This window comes from Panthera onca, chromosome D4 (genome assembly GCF_046562875.1).
Source record: "Panthera onca isolate mPanOnc1 chromosome D4, mPanOnc1 haplotype 2, whole genome shotgun sequence".
Lineage (NCBI taxonomy): Eukaryota > Metazoa > Chordata > Mammalia > Carnivora > Felidae > Panthera > Panthera onca.
The window spans coordinates 82,153,993-82,170,628 of record NC_138351.1 but is presented as its reverse complement, the minus strand read 5'-3'; the positions used below and the strand labels follow the sequence as shown (position 1 = coordinate 82,170,628).

Here is a 16,636-nt window from a genome sequence, read left to right as displayed (position 1 = left end):
GACATGCTTTTCCTGCAAATATCCCTGTAGCTCCGTTCTCTGATGCCTTCAATTCTTTGCTCAAATAGCACCTTCTTGGTGAGACCAAGCCTCATCACACTATTTAAAATAGCAGCCTGGGCCCTGGATTCCTGATTTCTTCACAGTGTTGCATGTTGTAGCACTTAAAACCATGAAATTTACTCACATATTATGTTTATTTTCATTGTCATCCTCTACTAGAATATAAGCTCTACAAAAGGAAAGTATTTCTGTCTGATTTGTTCTCTTCTAGAAATTTCCATAGGCCCAGGAAACACGTCCTAAATACCTGTCAAAAAATCAATTATTTTTATATACATTTAGAGTTTTCTTTTCTAGAAATCAGGTCATGCTGTTTGTGGAGCAAAAGATAACCCATTTTTATAACCTAGAATTAAGAAGGCATAAGTAAATAAGCTGTCCCCACAAAGAAACTTCCAGTTAAAAAAAAATACATCCTACATTGGTTTAGGGAATTTGGGAATGAGATTTAATGCACTGTGCCTCTCTGCTGAGTTTTTAGCACAGGCAAAAACTAACTTAAGGATAATAAAGCCAAAATATTTGCAAATGTTTTACTTTTAGACACAATATGTAACTAGCAAATATATTACAAATGCAGTCTCAACTTCTTTACTTTAAACACTTAGAGCAATACTTACTTTTTATAACTATAGACACGATAGACAAAAGGACAAAAACACTAAATTGTTTATTGTTATCTCATTTACATAAATTTATACACATTATGAATTATCATTAAATTTCATATTAGTCATTTTTTATACAAACAATAGCATTTATTTACCATTTTTAATTTTAATTACAGTATAGTTAACATACAATGTTATCTTAGTTTCAGGTGTTCAATATAGTGATTCAATAATTCTATTCATTATTCAGTGTCATATTAACTATTTTTATGCCTTTTTGTTTATCAAAAACATATTTCACAAACCTTAATACTAACTCAGCTATAATGGCCCAGATATTAGTTTTGTTTTATAAACAAGTAGCATATCATTTTAAGAAGTCCTCTTTTAAAAACTTTTTATAGTTTATTAATTTTTTTTAATTTAAAAAAAATTTTTTTAACGTTTATTTATTTTTGAGACAGAGCAAGACAGAGCATGAATGGGGGAGGGGCAGAGAGAGAGGGAGACACAGAATCGGAAGCAGGCTCCAGGCTCTGAGCCATCAGCCCAGAGCCTGATGCGGGGCTCGAACTCACGGACCGCGAGATCGTGACCTGAGCTGAAGTCGGACGCTTAACCGACTGAGCCACCCAGGCGCCCCAACAGTTTATTAATTTTTTGAGAAAGAGAGTGCAGGGAGGGGTAGGGAGCAAGGGAGAGAGAGAGAGAATCCCAAGGAGGCTCCACACTGTCAGCAAAGAGCCCAATGTGGCACTCAAACTCACGAACCATGAGATTGTAACCTGAGCTGAAATCAAGAGTCAGACACTTAACTGACTGAGCCACCTAGGCGCCCCTCACATTTGAGAATTCTTATCTCTTTAACTTGGCATCAGTAAGTTAAGGGGTCAGAAGGTATAACTTATACAAAATGCAACATAATTTATACCGCAAATCTTAGTCTAAGATTGTTTCTCTTCTTCAAGAAGAAACAGAATGTGTAACCTTCCTTCAGAAAAAGAAGTTCATGTGTTTTGATATCACAGCAATTCATTTATATCTCTTCAGATAGATAAGGCCATACCTTAAAATGTTGACTTGACAAAAATGAGAGTTGCTGACAATGCCATATACCAATGCTTATGGGAGAATAATGAGGACAAGAAAAGATACCTAAAGCTAAGGCAATAGGTTATGGAGATCATAACCTGAAAAATAGGCAGGGAATACAATCCAAGTAGGGATCCAAAAAGGGGGGAGAGACCATTGAAATCAAGGAAAACAAGGAAACAAAGGCAGTCAATGTATCAGTTAGCTTTTGCTGCATAACAAACCATCCCCAAATTTAGTGGCTTAACAACAGCCACTTGTTTATATGACAATTCCATGCACTTGCAATTTGAGCAGGGAATGTGCTAGCTGGATAGGGCTTCTCATCTGGGTTTGGTTCAACTGACCACAACAAGGGCTTACTCATGCTTCTGCTGTCACCTACCAGGTCACCAGGGAGTTGGTTGATTGTTAGCTGGAGCATCTTGGTTCTCCCTCACATGGCCCCCATCTTCACACACCCTAGCTTGGACTATTTCACATGGTGGTCTCAAGGTTCCAAGAGGAGAAGGAACAGAGTCTACATAGGCTTGGAAATCTCACACCACTTTCACTGAATCTATTAGTCAAAGTCAGTCAGAAGTCCTGTCCCGATTCAGTGGGTAAGGAAACAAACCACATTTATAAGAGGGGCAGTGAAGTAATTTGGCCATTTTTGCTATCTACAACAGTCACCTACACAATTTTTCAAGGAGGTGTCTCTAGAAACATCACTAGGAAAATTAAGAATATGAGTGAGTAACTGTTACTTAGAAAAAATAATTTTCCTCCTATAAAGTATCCCCAGAGCCAGTTTCATGTCCCTGTTCCTCAGGCTATAGATAAAGGGGTTTAACATGGGTGTCACCACTGTGTATATAACTGAAGCAATTATATCTTTGACTTTGGAATTGTTTGATGAAGGAATGAAGTAAATCATTGCAAGAGTCCCATAGTACAAAAACACTACAAGGAGGTGGGAGCCACAGGTGGACAAGCCTTTGCAGATCCTCTTGATGGAGGGAACCCCTAGGATGGTGGCCCCAATGCGAATATAAGAGCCCAAAATAGCACACAATGGCAGGAAGGCAAACACTCCCCCCTCGGTGAAGATAACTAGCTCATTGAGGGAGGTGTCTGAACAGATCAACTTCAAAAGGGCAGTGAGATCACAAAAGAAATGAGGGATGGTATTGTCAGCACAGAAGGACAGGCGGGACAGAAGGAGAGTATGCAATAGGGCATGGACACACGAGAAGAACCAGGATCCAGCCACCAGTAAGATACACAGCTCCTCCCTCATGACAGTGGTGTAGTGGAGTGGTTGACAGATGGCCACATACCTGTCATATGCCATCACTGCAAGAAGGAAATTGTCAAGACAGACAAAAAATAGGAAAAAATACATCTGGGAAATGCATGCCACATAGGGGATGGATAAGTGCTGAGTCTGCATGTTCATCAGCATCTTTGGGACGGTGACAGATGAGAAAGAGATATCAGAGAAGGCCAAGTGGCTGAGGAAGAAGTACATGGGCATGTGGAGGCGAGAGTCCAGCCTGATGAGCAGGATGATGAGCAGGTTCCCCAGCACCGTGGTCAGGTACATGCCCAGGAACAGGGCGAAGAACATGCCCTGCTGCTCTGGCCGTATGGGGAGCCCCAGGAGTAGGAACTCGGACATGCTGCTCTGGTTCTTAGGCCTCATGTTGTTCTTATCTCTGCTGGGGATGGAAGGAGTAGGAAGTGTCAGGGACTGAGATATGGCGTTTATCATCACTATGTGTACATTACAGCCACATGCTGTTTCTCTTGGAAACTGTATCAAAATTCAGGCACACCACACATTTTGCTGTCTGAGTCTTCCATCTGCCCCATTGTGGTTACAGAGTACATCGGATTTCCAACAGCAAACAAGATTTCCTTCAAAGGAGGCCAGCATAAATTTCTTTACTTACTTGACCATGTTCCAGATACTTTCTTGGCACTGAGAATAAAACAGAAAATAAAATATGCAATCCTCTTCCTCCTTAGAGCTCACAATTATTGAGCACAATATAGAGTACTGATCAGGAGCTAGGGCTCTGTAGCTAAAAATCTTGAATTGGACTCCAACCTCAATAATTTACTCCCTGAATGACCCTGGGGACTTTCTCTTTGTCACCATAATCAGAGATCCTACTCTTCAGCATTCTGCTGTTCCTGCCCTTCATTCATTTGGCAGAATATTCTAGTCCATGTTTGGAATTGTTTCAGGGCTTCAAAATTACCCCAGCCACCTGCTTGATTACCTACTTATACTCATACATATGATGACCCTGTATTATCTAATCCAAGCCAGCATGCTTTAAGAGTGAAAAGAGGGGCACCTGGCTGGCTCAGTCGGTTGAACATCCAACTCTTGATTTCGGCTCAGGTCATGATCCCAGGGTCATGGGATCAAGCCCTATGTCGGGATATGCACTGAGCATGCAGCCTGCTTAAGATTTCTCTCTCTCTCCCTCTGCCCAGGAACTCTCCCTTTCCCTCTAAAAATAATTTTTAGAAAAGATTGAGGAGAGAAGTTATATAATAATTATACCAGAACAATAGGTCTACACCAAGATTTTCCTAGGCAAGCCAGAATGTATGGTCACCTACTAACACCACACTTTACAATTTTCAAAGGTCTTTCACATGCACTTAATTATATTAATTAGTAAACATTTATTGAGTGCCTGTAAAGCAGAAATTCCAGCAGTTAATTCTTCATCTTACTATAGTGGAAACAGGTGTGAAGTCACATACTCCATGGCATGTAGTGGTTGATAGACTCTGATATAAAGCATAGAGATTCTGACAGTCTTTACACTAAAGGCCAGGCTCCCTTGCTGGGAATTAAATCAGACTTAGAGGCCACATACAGAAGCCCTATGATGGAACCCAGTGAGACAGCATCATTCTAACGATAGGGATCTGATAGAAGAGTCTCTTCAAAGAACACAGATGAGCTCAGCCATTTCTGAGCTCATCTCAGTCAGTGGGACCAGATGGAGGGCAGTGACTTAAACCTTCTGCTGATACGTGGCTGCCCAGTGACATTCATTGGATAAAACTTCTCTTTGGAATTCAAGCATTTTTGGGGTGAAATCCAAAAGTTTTGTGTCAAGTAGAATCTTCACCTTCAATGATTGGACCAGGAAGAATAGAACCCTGATGCAAGCCACCCCTGTGTGAAAGAAACAGCTGGATACATGCCTCAGGAAGGAGGAAGGGAAGCTGTCTGCTGGAGTTTGAAAGAGACTGTTTGGATGTTTCCCCTGCCTTTGCACAAAATACTCTGAACAGTCAAGAAATGACTAGCAAGTTTAAAATCTCATGCATTTAGGGAATAATCATGATGCTAGCACCCATTTAGTGCATGCTTATCACATGCCACATACTGGGTGGAATAATCCTATCACTTTACAGTTCAGCCTTCTTAGCCTCACAGAGGTTGAGCCCACAGTCCAAAATGAAGTGTCAAAATAAGAATTTGAAATAAAATGTGTGTGACACCAGAGCCTAAGCACTTAACCACTACCATGTTCTCAAGAGTAGAAATATGGTTGGGGCACCTGGAGGCTCAGTCGGTTGGGCAGCCGACTTTGGCTCAGGCCATGGTCTCACATCTTGTGTCATGATCTTGTGGTTTGTGGGTTCAAGCCCTGAGTTGGGCTCTGTGCTGACAGCTCAGAGCCTGGAGCCTGCTTCAGATTCTGTGTCCCTCTCTCTGCCCCTCCACCACTCATGCTCTCTCTCTCTCTCTCTCAAAAAAAAAAAAAAAATAGGTAAACATTGAAACAAAATTTTTCAAAGAGTAGAAATATGGCATTTTGGAAGACCAATGAAGAAAAGTGCCCTCAGTGCACTGTGGGGTCTTCAAATCACATGGACAAATGGCTTACAACCTGGCTTGAGAATGACTCTTCTTGGAGCTGGATGTCTCTGTCTGAAATAAAAGGAGATAAGACATAAGAGGAGAATGTAGCTATCAAACTGTTTATCCAACACATACACATAGACACACACATCATACACAAACACACCCATGCACATACACACACCCATGGACATACACACAAAACTATGCACACACACACATGTTGCCTTATCATGGTTTTAGTTCTCTCCCTTCTATACCCATTCTTGGTTAAAATGCAGTGTGAGTGTTTTATACGTAAAAACACACATGTAGTCACACACACATGCACACCATCACAGACCTCAGATCTATATGCATTCTCTTCACGACATAAACTCATTCTAGGTAAAACACATTCAGGGTTTGTGTTGCTTTTACATGAATTTACACACAACGGATAAATAAAACACCGTTGCACACAACACAATACATAAACATCACAGTCATCCAAACAAAGCACAACCCACACAAAAAAGCACATACTATCTACAGATAGGTACATGTGCAGCAATGCAAATACACCACACACAAACATAAGCATAAACAGCACAGGAATACACAGACACACACACACACACACACACACACACACACACACACACACACACTACCAAGAAGAGTTTTCCTTCCATAATCTATTGAAACCCTGTCTACATGAACAGAGTTGGTATGTGAGTCAGTTAACCACTAAGTGCACTGGGTTACACAAACAACACAAAAAAATACACATCCAGTGCCAGGTGGTAATTCTCCATCTTCCTCTGACCTGCAACATTCCTTGGTGAGCTCAGACACTTCTGGTCGAGGTTGTTCCTTGGGCCTTCACTTTTTGTTCAGGACACTTGGTATCCAAGGAACAATTTCTCATGACCTAGGGACCTTGTGAAGGTTTCATCCCTGTTTTCCAGCAGCAGAAAAATGGGCAAGAAGATCCTCATTCACCAACAAGATTAATACCCCAGGGGAACAGCCCAAGCTTCTGATGAGAGCAGAAGCCTATATAGGCTAATTGCCCAATTTCTGGCCTTTCCCTTGGGAGGTAACCTGTGAAGGAACTAGAGGAGCTGAGTCACAAGTCCCAGGAGAAGGTGTCCTTGATGTTGATGTCATGAAGAGCAGAAGTGACCATGGCCACCTTGGCTTCTGAATAGCTATGGGGGCAGCCTTTCCATACCTTACAGAATGGCCAAAACAGGATAAGACCTGGCCCTTGCAGACTCCCAAATTTAAGACCTGGCTTCCATCAGAGCAAGCATTCCACTGCCACCTGAGAGCTTGCTGGTCTCCTCACTCCCCTGAGATACTCTGCAGGGCAGGAGCTGAGGCTTGATCAGGAAAGAGTCAAATGGTGAGATTGATCCCAGGGCATTAGACACAGACTGACCTGAGATCAGTACAATCTCTGCCACTGGGTCATCTAAGCAAGGGACTTACGTTCTGCTCCCTCAGACCTATGGCAGGTGGTAACAGTTCCTTGACTGCAAGGTTATTGTCAGCATTAAATGAGATACTGGTGCTAAAGCACTAAACCCAGCCAGTTTCCTAAAGACAAATGGCCTAAGGGACAAACATCCTAATGAATTTGCCAAATGAAGCATTCACTTTAATAACTGTTCAAGTTTGTAACATACCAACCCAAGTCTTCATTTAATTTTAAATTATGCTAGTAGCAGACTCTGGATGGGAAACAGGAACACAAGACTTTATTTTCCATTTTATGCTTTTGATAATGGGTCTTCTTTCTTCTGAAAGTCAGAATAATGGTAATATATGCCATCACAGAAATGTATATATGACAGAGAGAGGAAGAGAGATAGAGATTTTAAGAATTGGCCTATGCCATTGTGGGAGCTGACAAGTCCAAAATCCACAGGGCAGACAGATCTGCAGGCTGGAAATTCAGGCTGTCTTGAGGCAGAGTCTCTTCTCCAAGAAATCTCATTTTTTTATTGGACTCTTAAGGCCTTCAGCTGATTAAATAAGAGTAATCTCCTTTACTTAACATTATGCTACTTTACTTACATATATTTACTTTATAAAATATTTTATTCATTTACTTAAATTATATTCCTTTACTTAAAGTCAACTGATTGTAGATGTTAATCACATCAACAAAATACCCCCATGGCAACACCTGAATTACTATTTGGTTAAGTAACTGGGTACCATAGCCCAGCCAACTTCACAAAGAAAATTAACCATCACAAGTGGTGAGGTCAGAGTGCCAGTCAAGGAATCCTCACCTGGGAAAAATATGGAGATAGGGTTGCTGTGAGAAAATAGATCAGCAACCAGTAAGGGGTACTGTTCCATCTCTATGAACAAAGAAAATCAAGGATGAATGAGGAGACTGAGTGTACTCAATAAAACATTCTAGTCCCTTGCTCGATTTTTAGACCTGAGCCACTTTTCAGACCCAGAATCCACTGACGGATGGAGAGACCACGTCCCAAGAAGGAAAAACCATGCAACACCACAGGGAGTGCACTCATGATGATTCTCCCTGTCCTTCCCCAGAGGTACCTATGGCCATTTGCTTGGGCAAATTTATATGGGGGAAAATTCATCATGGTGTCATTGTTAGAGAGGATGCAAATGGGGACAAGGTATTAAATGGAGTGCTGGCCAAATCGGTTATACAGTGGGTCCACTTAATCTGCAGACTCACTGTGTGACTTCAGTAGTCTCCTTAAATATAATTACAAAGAATGCTTGGCAGTTGGCACATCCCCAACATTGAATCCCTGACCTTTGGGGATCCTCTGAAATTGCCCATCACCAAGTCAGGGCAATAAATCAAAAATAATAATCCGAGGGGAATGGCAGAGAAAGCATGCCAGAGAGGATATCCATCATTTCTCTCCTTCATTCACCATTTGAGTCCCTGCAAAAGACAGACCCTGGAAGGTGATAGTGGACTATTGCAAACTCAACCGAGGAGTAGCCTCAATCTCAGCCATCTTCCCAGATGTGGTATATTTGCTACTGAGGACTAGTATGTGGTCTTAGCTACATGGTTTGCAGCCACTGATCTGGTGGATGCATTCTTTTCCACCTCTAATACACAAAAGGATCAGAAACAGCTTGCGTGTACTTTGAATGGAAATGGTATATGATTTTCCCCAGGGTTCTGCTAACTCTCTTGAATTCTGTCATAATATAGTTGTAAAACATGCAGACAATCTAGATAGCCCACAGAACATCACACTGGTCCACTGTATCAATGACACCATGGTAAATGGATCAGATAACCAAGAAGTTACTAGCAAGTTGGAGCCTTAGAAAGACATGTACAGTCTTGAGGGTGAAAGATAATCACTGCAAAAATGCAGGGGACCCATTATACCAGTATCATTTATAGAAACCCAGTGATCTAGGAGAGGGATCAGAAAGCTATGGCTGCATAGAATATCCCCTATAACCAGGTGACAGGAAGAAAACTCCTGAGCATGGTTCATAAATAGATCAGCTCACTGTGTAATTGTAGGTCAAAAATGAATAATGACTCCACTATTATTCATCAAGGTTTGCCTCGTAAGGTAGCCCTCAGCTTTAAGCTTTTTTGGGGATAGCCTTGACTGAAAGAAACTGCTTCATACAAGCATTCTTCCATCCAAGGGCAGCCTACACCCAGTGATCAACATGAGGATATAAACAGCCATCCCCCTCAATGTCCTAGCTCCAGAGCTCCCAGTAGGGTCAGCTGAGACCTTCATGAGGACTGTATCACAACCCAACTTCTCCCTCTGCCCAACTCTGCTTTCTTCCTCTCCTTTCCACAGATGTGGATCCCTACAGCCCTCTCTAATAAATGCCCCACAGGCTAATCTCCATCTGAAAGTCAGGTTCCTGGAGAACCCAAACTGTAACACTCCCTACTCAACCAAACACACACACACACACACACACACACACACACACACACACACACACTCATCCTCCCCTTTGATTACTCTATACTTGAGGACACTAAAGCATGCCCTGGAGATGTTATGGTAAGTTTGAAAGGCTTGGAAATAACCTCTATCTTCAGAAGGTGGCCTCAGGAGTTTGTTGTTCCCCTAAGGGCAGCTCTGCTCAATTCGGTTGCCATTGTGATTTCTGTATTGAGAGAGAGGTCACAGTGCAAACTCTCTTGAGGGGTCCGGTTGGAATGAACACACTGTAGCTTCCTCAGCCCAGCAAGGACCCAAAGGAGTCCAGGAGAGCAGAGGCAAACTCATGAGAAGCCAACAGAATTTCCCCGACCAGGAGAGTTCCTGCTACAGTGAATCTGGGCATCTCTGCCTTCTGCAGAACAGAGAACGACTGAAGGATGCTGAGAGACAGAGGGTGAGGAATAGGGATGTGAGGCAATATCAGAAAACATTTTCCCTCTGGAATCTAGAGCAATCTGCCTATCTGCTTTTTCCTCCTTCCTCCCAACCCCTCTTGCTATCTCTGGCTAGAAGGTCAAAGATCAGCTTTGATGGATAGATAAACTTAACCAATTTGGAAAAGGGGTTCAGGAGGGAGAAAATATTTTTTTAAACCGGAAAGGGTGAAACGATATCTGGATATGGACAGTGAACACCAGCATGCTGGCTGCCCACCTGACCATCCACCTGACCTGGGTACTTATTTCAGCCACCTTTTAGCTCCTTTAGCTCCAAAAATCACATGGACACAGTATATGAGAGTTCAGCCTAACATTTAAGTCTGGCTTTGTATTTTATGATCACCCTATTTGATCCCTATGCCAGTATGTTATTATACCATGATTTGGGAGGAGGGTATTTATTTATTTATTTTGAGAGGGAGAGGGAGAGAAAGAGAGAGAGAGAGAGAGAGAGAGAGAGAGAGAGAGAGAGAGAGAATGAGCAGAGGTGAGGCAGAAAGAGAGGGAGAGAGAGAGAATCCCAAACAGGCTCCATGCTCAGCACAGAGCCCAAAGTGGGGCTCGATCCCAAGTCAGTGAGATTATGACTGAGCTATGATCAAGAGCTGGACACTCAACCATCTGAGCCACCCAGGTGCCCTATACCATGGTTTTTAAGGAATCAGATTCCCAATAAGTAGATATGGGGAGTTTAGTGGAAAAGCTACATACATACACAAAGGTCCCCCTCCCTAACACATCCCATGCTTTGAGAATGATTCCCTCAGATTCTCACTTCCAAAGCTTCTTTCTAGTTTGCCACGTACTCAGCCCAGATGAGACACAGTGGTACCCAACCTTACTTGATCCCTTTAAATCTTCATCTCACACTCTCCAGGTATCCCCTTCATAAATAACTTATTTTTGCTGATGTATATTTTACAAACTGCACTTATATGTTCTATTTGCTCTTTAGAATATCTAAAATCACTCAATGCACAAGTAATAGAGGTCAAGTACACCCCCCACCTGTGCTTCCAAGTCCATTGCACTTTCTACCACACCCTTGACTTAATATACACACAGTGCCCCAGCCATCCAAGACCAAATTCCCCATTTTTGTTGCCAATCACACATGAGAATTTTCAAATTCTGCAATCTGTTTAACACAGAAAAAAAAGATATCCCACCATAACAGCAAAGGTCTGTTTTTAACATGGGGTGAGAAACATTTAAGGAAACAAAATGTGTGGGATGTGTATGTGTTAAAATAGAAAATGATGAAATTGGAAAAAAAATTGATCCTGTGCATGATTGTTTCAGACATATTTTATAGCTTTATAAAAATATGAGAAGATGAAAAGTGGTTAATACTTAAATCTTGAGATTCAGAGTTAATCCTGAATTTGAAACCTATTTTTGGACATTTACTTGATGTGTGAGTTTAGCAAATTATTTTATCTCTGTATCTGCTTCCTCATTAGAAAAAGGAAATAGGAATAATAATACCTTATGCCAGGGCACCTGGGTGGCTCAGTTGGTTGAGTGTCCAACTCTTAATTTTGGCTCAGGTCATGATCCCTGCATCGTGGGATCGAGCCCTGCATCAGGCTCTGCGTTAAACATGGAGCCTGCTTGAGATTCTCTCCCCCTCTCCTTCTGCCTATCCCCTACTTGCATGCTCTTTCTCTCTCAGTCAAATAAAAAAAATAGCTTATGCCTCACAAGTTTGCAGTGAGGATTAAACAAAATTCTACCTGTATGAGATAAGTATTTAATTACTGATTCACTCTCAGATTATTCAAAATATGGACAAATACACCATCTAAGAAAGCTTTGTAACTTCATATTAAGGTTAATCTGGCCATAAAAGCATTAACGTGTGGGGACTGGTGTTGTTTTAGTATTCAGATTCATTACTTCTGAGAAAATGTACAAATACCTAGTTAGAGAAAAAGTCATTGGCACCAACAGTGATGGGGAAAAGACAATGGTATCAAATATTTACTCTGTCCCTGGAATCATTCTAAATGCTTTAAGCACATTTTTTAAATGAAAACATCATAAAAATATTATGGGGAAAAATACTAGTATAGCTATTTACAGATAAGAAAACTGAAATGTAAAGATACTTAATTATTTGCCTGATACTAACCACCTGCAAAGTGGGCATTTAATTGTTGTATGACCAAATGAATAAACAAATGGTGATTCTTTGAACTGCTATTTAAAAAATGCCTATCCAATGTGTCCATTCTCAATGTCTTGATGAATAATTTAAAACATTTTGTAGGTAGGGGCACCTGTGTGGCTCAGTCGGTTAAGTGTCCAACTTCACCTCAGGTCATGATTTTGTGGTCCATGAGTTCAAGCCCCACATCGGGCTCTGTGCTGACAGTTCAGAGCCTGAAGCCTCCTTCAGGTTCTGTGCCTCCTTCTCTCTCTACCCCTCCCCTGCTATCAATCTGTCTCTCTCTCTCTGTATAAAATAAACATTAAAAAATGTTTTTAAATAAATAAATAAATAAATAAATAAATAAATAAAACACTTTGTAGGCATGAGGATATCTGAGTTTATGTTGTTCATGGTAACAAAGATTTAGAGGACATTTAGGGAAACATAGTAAGTGTGCTGCATGCGTACAGTGGAAAGAGTCAGAAGTAAAGGGCCAGAACATTGGTAGATCTCCAAAATTATACATAGATAGAAAAAGAAAGAATGAGATATATGCCACAGTATTATTGAAGTAATTGTTGAAGTAAGTGGAAGGAAAAATACCTAGACAAAGCAATAATAGATATTTTATAAGGTTATCGATATAACTAAATAAATGGATGCTGGCATAGAAGGACATATGCTTGCTTAATGGTTGGATGTCCAAGATATGGGAACATGATCAGATTTAGGAAACTAGAAGAAAAATAGGTAAAAAGTAAATTTAAAAATAAGGGTTTGGGGGCGCCTGGGTGGCTCAGTCGGTTAAGCGGCCGACTTCAGCTCGGGTCATGATCTCGCGGTCCGTGAGTTCAAGCCCCGCGTCGGGCACTGTGCTGACAGCTCAGAGTCTGGAGCCTGTTTCAGATTCTGTGTCTCCCTCTCTCTGACCCAACCCCCATTCATGCTCTGTCTCTCTCTGTTTCAAAAATAAATAAACGTTAAAAAAAATTTTTTTAAATAAATAAATAAATAAATAAATAAGGATTTGTATGGACTGATAATGATAGGTTGACATTCACTAAGGAACATGAGCTTCTAAATAAGTACTGCTAAAGATAAACGAAGCACAACAACAAAACTTTGTTGGCCTAGGTTCATTATTCCTCTGATTTCCCTGTTGAACATTTCATCAACCCCCTTTTTTTGGCAAGTAGTTTCAAAGGTAAAGCTCAGAATGACATGACTGAGCATTTGTTTTGATACAGAGAAAAATAAAACCATCTAATCTAAAATAACTCCACTCTACTTTTGTCAGTCTCTATCCCCTTATGTGGTTTATTTTTCTTTATAGAATGTAGAACTATCTGATGATAGGTGATAGATGATAGATGATGATGATGATGATGATGATGATGATGATGAAGATAGATAGATAGATAGATAGATAGATAGATAGATAGATAGATTCTTTATTAAAATGAAAGATCTAAAAGCCAGGCTGTCTCTGCCTTTTTCACAGTGGTGTCCCTACTCCCAGAAGAGCACTTTACACAAAGTAGGTGCTCAATAGGCAAATATGTTTAAGATTTAATATTAAGCTGAATTAGGAAAGTTAAACTCTCTTCCTGAAAGAAAATTCTTGTTCCCAAAGTCCATGCTATCAATACCAAAAGTGTGTGAAATCTGAAAGCTGAGAGGGGAGGGCAGCATCAGGGACCACAAAGTTGATAAGTTGCCAATATGGTAGCTAATCATGACCTTATGGGTGAAAAGTAAGCATAGGAAGAAACATACTTACTGGCTTGTTATGAAAGCAATTTGTGTGAAATGGTAAGATGTTCTTTGTTTTAGCTGGCTTCATGATCATGGAAAGAGTCAACCAAACCAGCAGTGTTTCTGAGTTCATCCTCCTGGGGCTCTCCTCCCAGCCTGAAGACCAGAAGCCACTCTTTATCCTCTTCCTCACCATGTACCTGGTCACCATAACAGGGAACCTGCTCATCATCCTCGCCATCCACTCTGACCCCCAGCTCCAGACCCCCATGTATTTCTTCCTGAGTTTCCTGTCCTTCACTGACATTTGCTTTACAACAACCATTGTCCCCAGGATGCTACTGAGCTTTCTGTCAGAGAAGACCATCTCCTATGCTGGGTGTCTGACACAGATGTATTTTATTTACGTTCTGGCCAACACTGACAGCTTCCTCCTGGTGGTCATGGCCTTTGACCGCTATGTGGCCATCTGTGACCCCTTCCACTATGTCACTACCATGAGCCACCACCGCTGTGTCCTGCTGGTGGCCTTTTCCTGCTCACTTCCTCACCTCCACTCACTCCTACACACACTGCTACTGAATCGTCTCACCTTCTGTGACAACAATGTTATCCATCACTTCTTCTGTGACATCAACCCTCTGCTGAAATTGTCCTGCTCCTCCACATTTCTCAATGAAATCGTGATAATGTCAGAAGGTTCTGTTGTTTTGGTGACCCCCTTTGTGTGCATCACCTTCTCTTACATACGAATCCTCATCACAGTTCTCAAGATCCCCTCAGCTGCTGGGAAACGCAAAGCCTTCTCCACCTGTGGCTCTCACCTCACTGTGGTAACCCTCTTTTATGGAAGCATCTTCTACGTCTATTTACAGCCCCTGTCCACCTACACTGCCAGGGACCACATAGCAACACTTGTCTACACAGTTCTTACCTCCATGCTGAACCCTTTTATCTATAGCCTGAGAAACAAAGACCTGAAACAGGGCCTGAGGAAACTGATGGGCAGGAGGAAGTCCTAGCCAGAACCTCTGGAAGCATGTTCATGAGTGTCTCTTCTCCTTTGGACCCTGTTTCTGCTGCTCAGGAGGGATAATTCATATGTGTCATGGATGTTGGATTGTATCCATTTCTTTGCATATGCAACCATCTTCCATTGAGATCATTATGATTCAATAATTGGCTCAAGGTCTACCAAAATCTTGGCTTCCAGTTTTCACATTTCTACGTCTCTCTACTTCCTCTTCTCCAGGAAACCATATCTTTTTTCATTCCCTTTAAGTACAGTTGAAACCTGTTTCCACATAAATTCCTGGAACTAATTCATAACGGTTCAAGGACTTTGATTCCCTTAGTATCCTTCTTACTTTAATGAACTTCTGTAATCAGTTTTGCTAGCTTTTTGAAAATAGTTACAGTAATTTAGGGAGAGAAAGAGAGAGAGATACAGAGATAGATTGAAAATTTCATCAATTGGAAACTTTCACCAAAGCAAAGAATGTGTCTGGCCCATCACTTTATGCAGGGATTTTGCTCTTCCTTCTTCTCTATCATTGACAGCAGGATATTCCAGAATATTCTGGGCTCTGTAGGAACACAGGCCCATCTCTTAGCCCTGATTAGCTAAATGACTTAGTAGTTCAGCACACAACTGAACCAATGATCAGGCCAGCATGCAGCGGGGAGTTGCCTCTGGGTCTTTACCCTGGTCATCTGTTGTCTGTCCCTCATAGGCACTCACTCCCCTTGAGCCCTCTCTTAGCTTCAACTCCTCTTACAGACCCCTCTATTTCTACCATCACTACCCCTCTGAAATCTGTCTGCTTCGCAAGGAAAGATTTGTTGTATGTACTTAGAATTATCTTCCATATTTTTTGAAGAGAGAGTTAAAACCCGTATGTGAACGTTGAAGGCAGATATATAACTAGGAGATTCCAGAACCAAACATAGAGGCTCTGGGATGTAGAGTCATCCAGTGCTACAGGCAATGACTTGATTCTGTTTACTTTTCTTTTCATTCTTTATTCTCTATTATTCTTTCAGGGGTTTTAGACTCTGCAATATTTTGTATCTTAATATTTTTGCCACTTACTGTTCTATATCATTTCCAAAGATATTACTCAGCAGGTCTCACATGGGGGGCTGTGAACCTGGATTTTAATAAACACCCCATAGAGAAAACTAACTTGGCCTTATGTGAGCAGCTGAATGTTTGAAAATTTCCAATCTTTCATTGTCTCGATGTTTGTATTTCTAAGACTCATGTCCGATAGTAATAGTATATCAAGTTATCAAGCTACATGTACACAGACACTCATTGATTACAGCATTGTTTGTAATAGTGAAAAATTAGAAACAATCTAAATGCCCATCAATAGGAGAATAGACAAATAATGGTTCAATTTTTCCATAGAAAGAAATAATATATAGTAATTATAAATAATAAGGTGTATCTCTACCACTGCCCTGAATAGCCATTATGAGTGAAGTTGCAAAATAAAATGCTTAAGAATAAACCCATTTTGGGGGTCCTGGGTGACTCAGTCGGCTAAGCATCTAACTTTGGTTCAGGTCACGATCACACAGTTTGTGAGTTTGAGCCCCGCGTCGAGCTTTGTGCTGACAGCTCAGAGCCTGGAGCCTGTTTGGAATTCTGTGTT

The 16,636-nt window shown here is 41.2% G+C and overlaps 2 protein-coding genes across 2 annotated transcripts; one reads left to right on the top strand and one right to left on the bottom strand.

Annotated features, from left to right (window-relative positions):
- Positions 1-2,511: 2,511 nt before the first annotated feature.
- On the bottom strand, positions 2,512-3,522 carry LOC132662979 (olfactory receptor 1J4-like). The gene has a single exon (XM_060608771.2). The coding sequence runs from the start codon at positions 3,520-3,522 to the stop codon at positions 2,512-2,514; it is 1,011 nt and encodes a 336-aa protein (XP_060464754.2).
- A 10,492-nt stretch (positions 3,523-14,014) lies between these two features.
- On the top strand, positions 14,015-15,040 carry LOC144614040 (olfactory receptor 1L8-like). The gene has a single exon (XM_078436146.2). It carries the CDS (start codon positions 14,039-14,041, stop codon positions 14,996-14,998), a length of 960 nt encoding a protein of 319 aa, XP_078292272.2. The 5' UTR covers positions 14,015-14,038; the 3' UTR covers positions 14,999-15,040.
- Positions 15,041-16,636: the final 1,596 nt, after the last annotated feature.

What these genes read in the sequence shown, in the direction of transcription:
- LOC144614040 (XM_078436146.2), top strand. Translation starts at nt 14,039, where the DNA reads ATGTTCTTTGTTTTAGCTGGCTTCATGATCATGGAAAGAGTCAACCAA.
- LOC132662979 (XM_060608771.2), bottom strand. Translation starts at nt 3,522, where the DNA reads ATGATAAACGCCATATCTCAGTCCCTGACACTTCCTACTCCTTCCATC.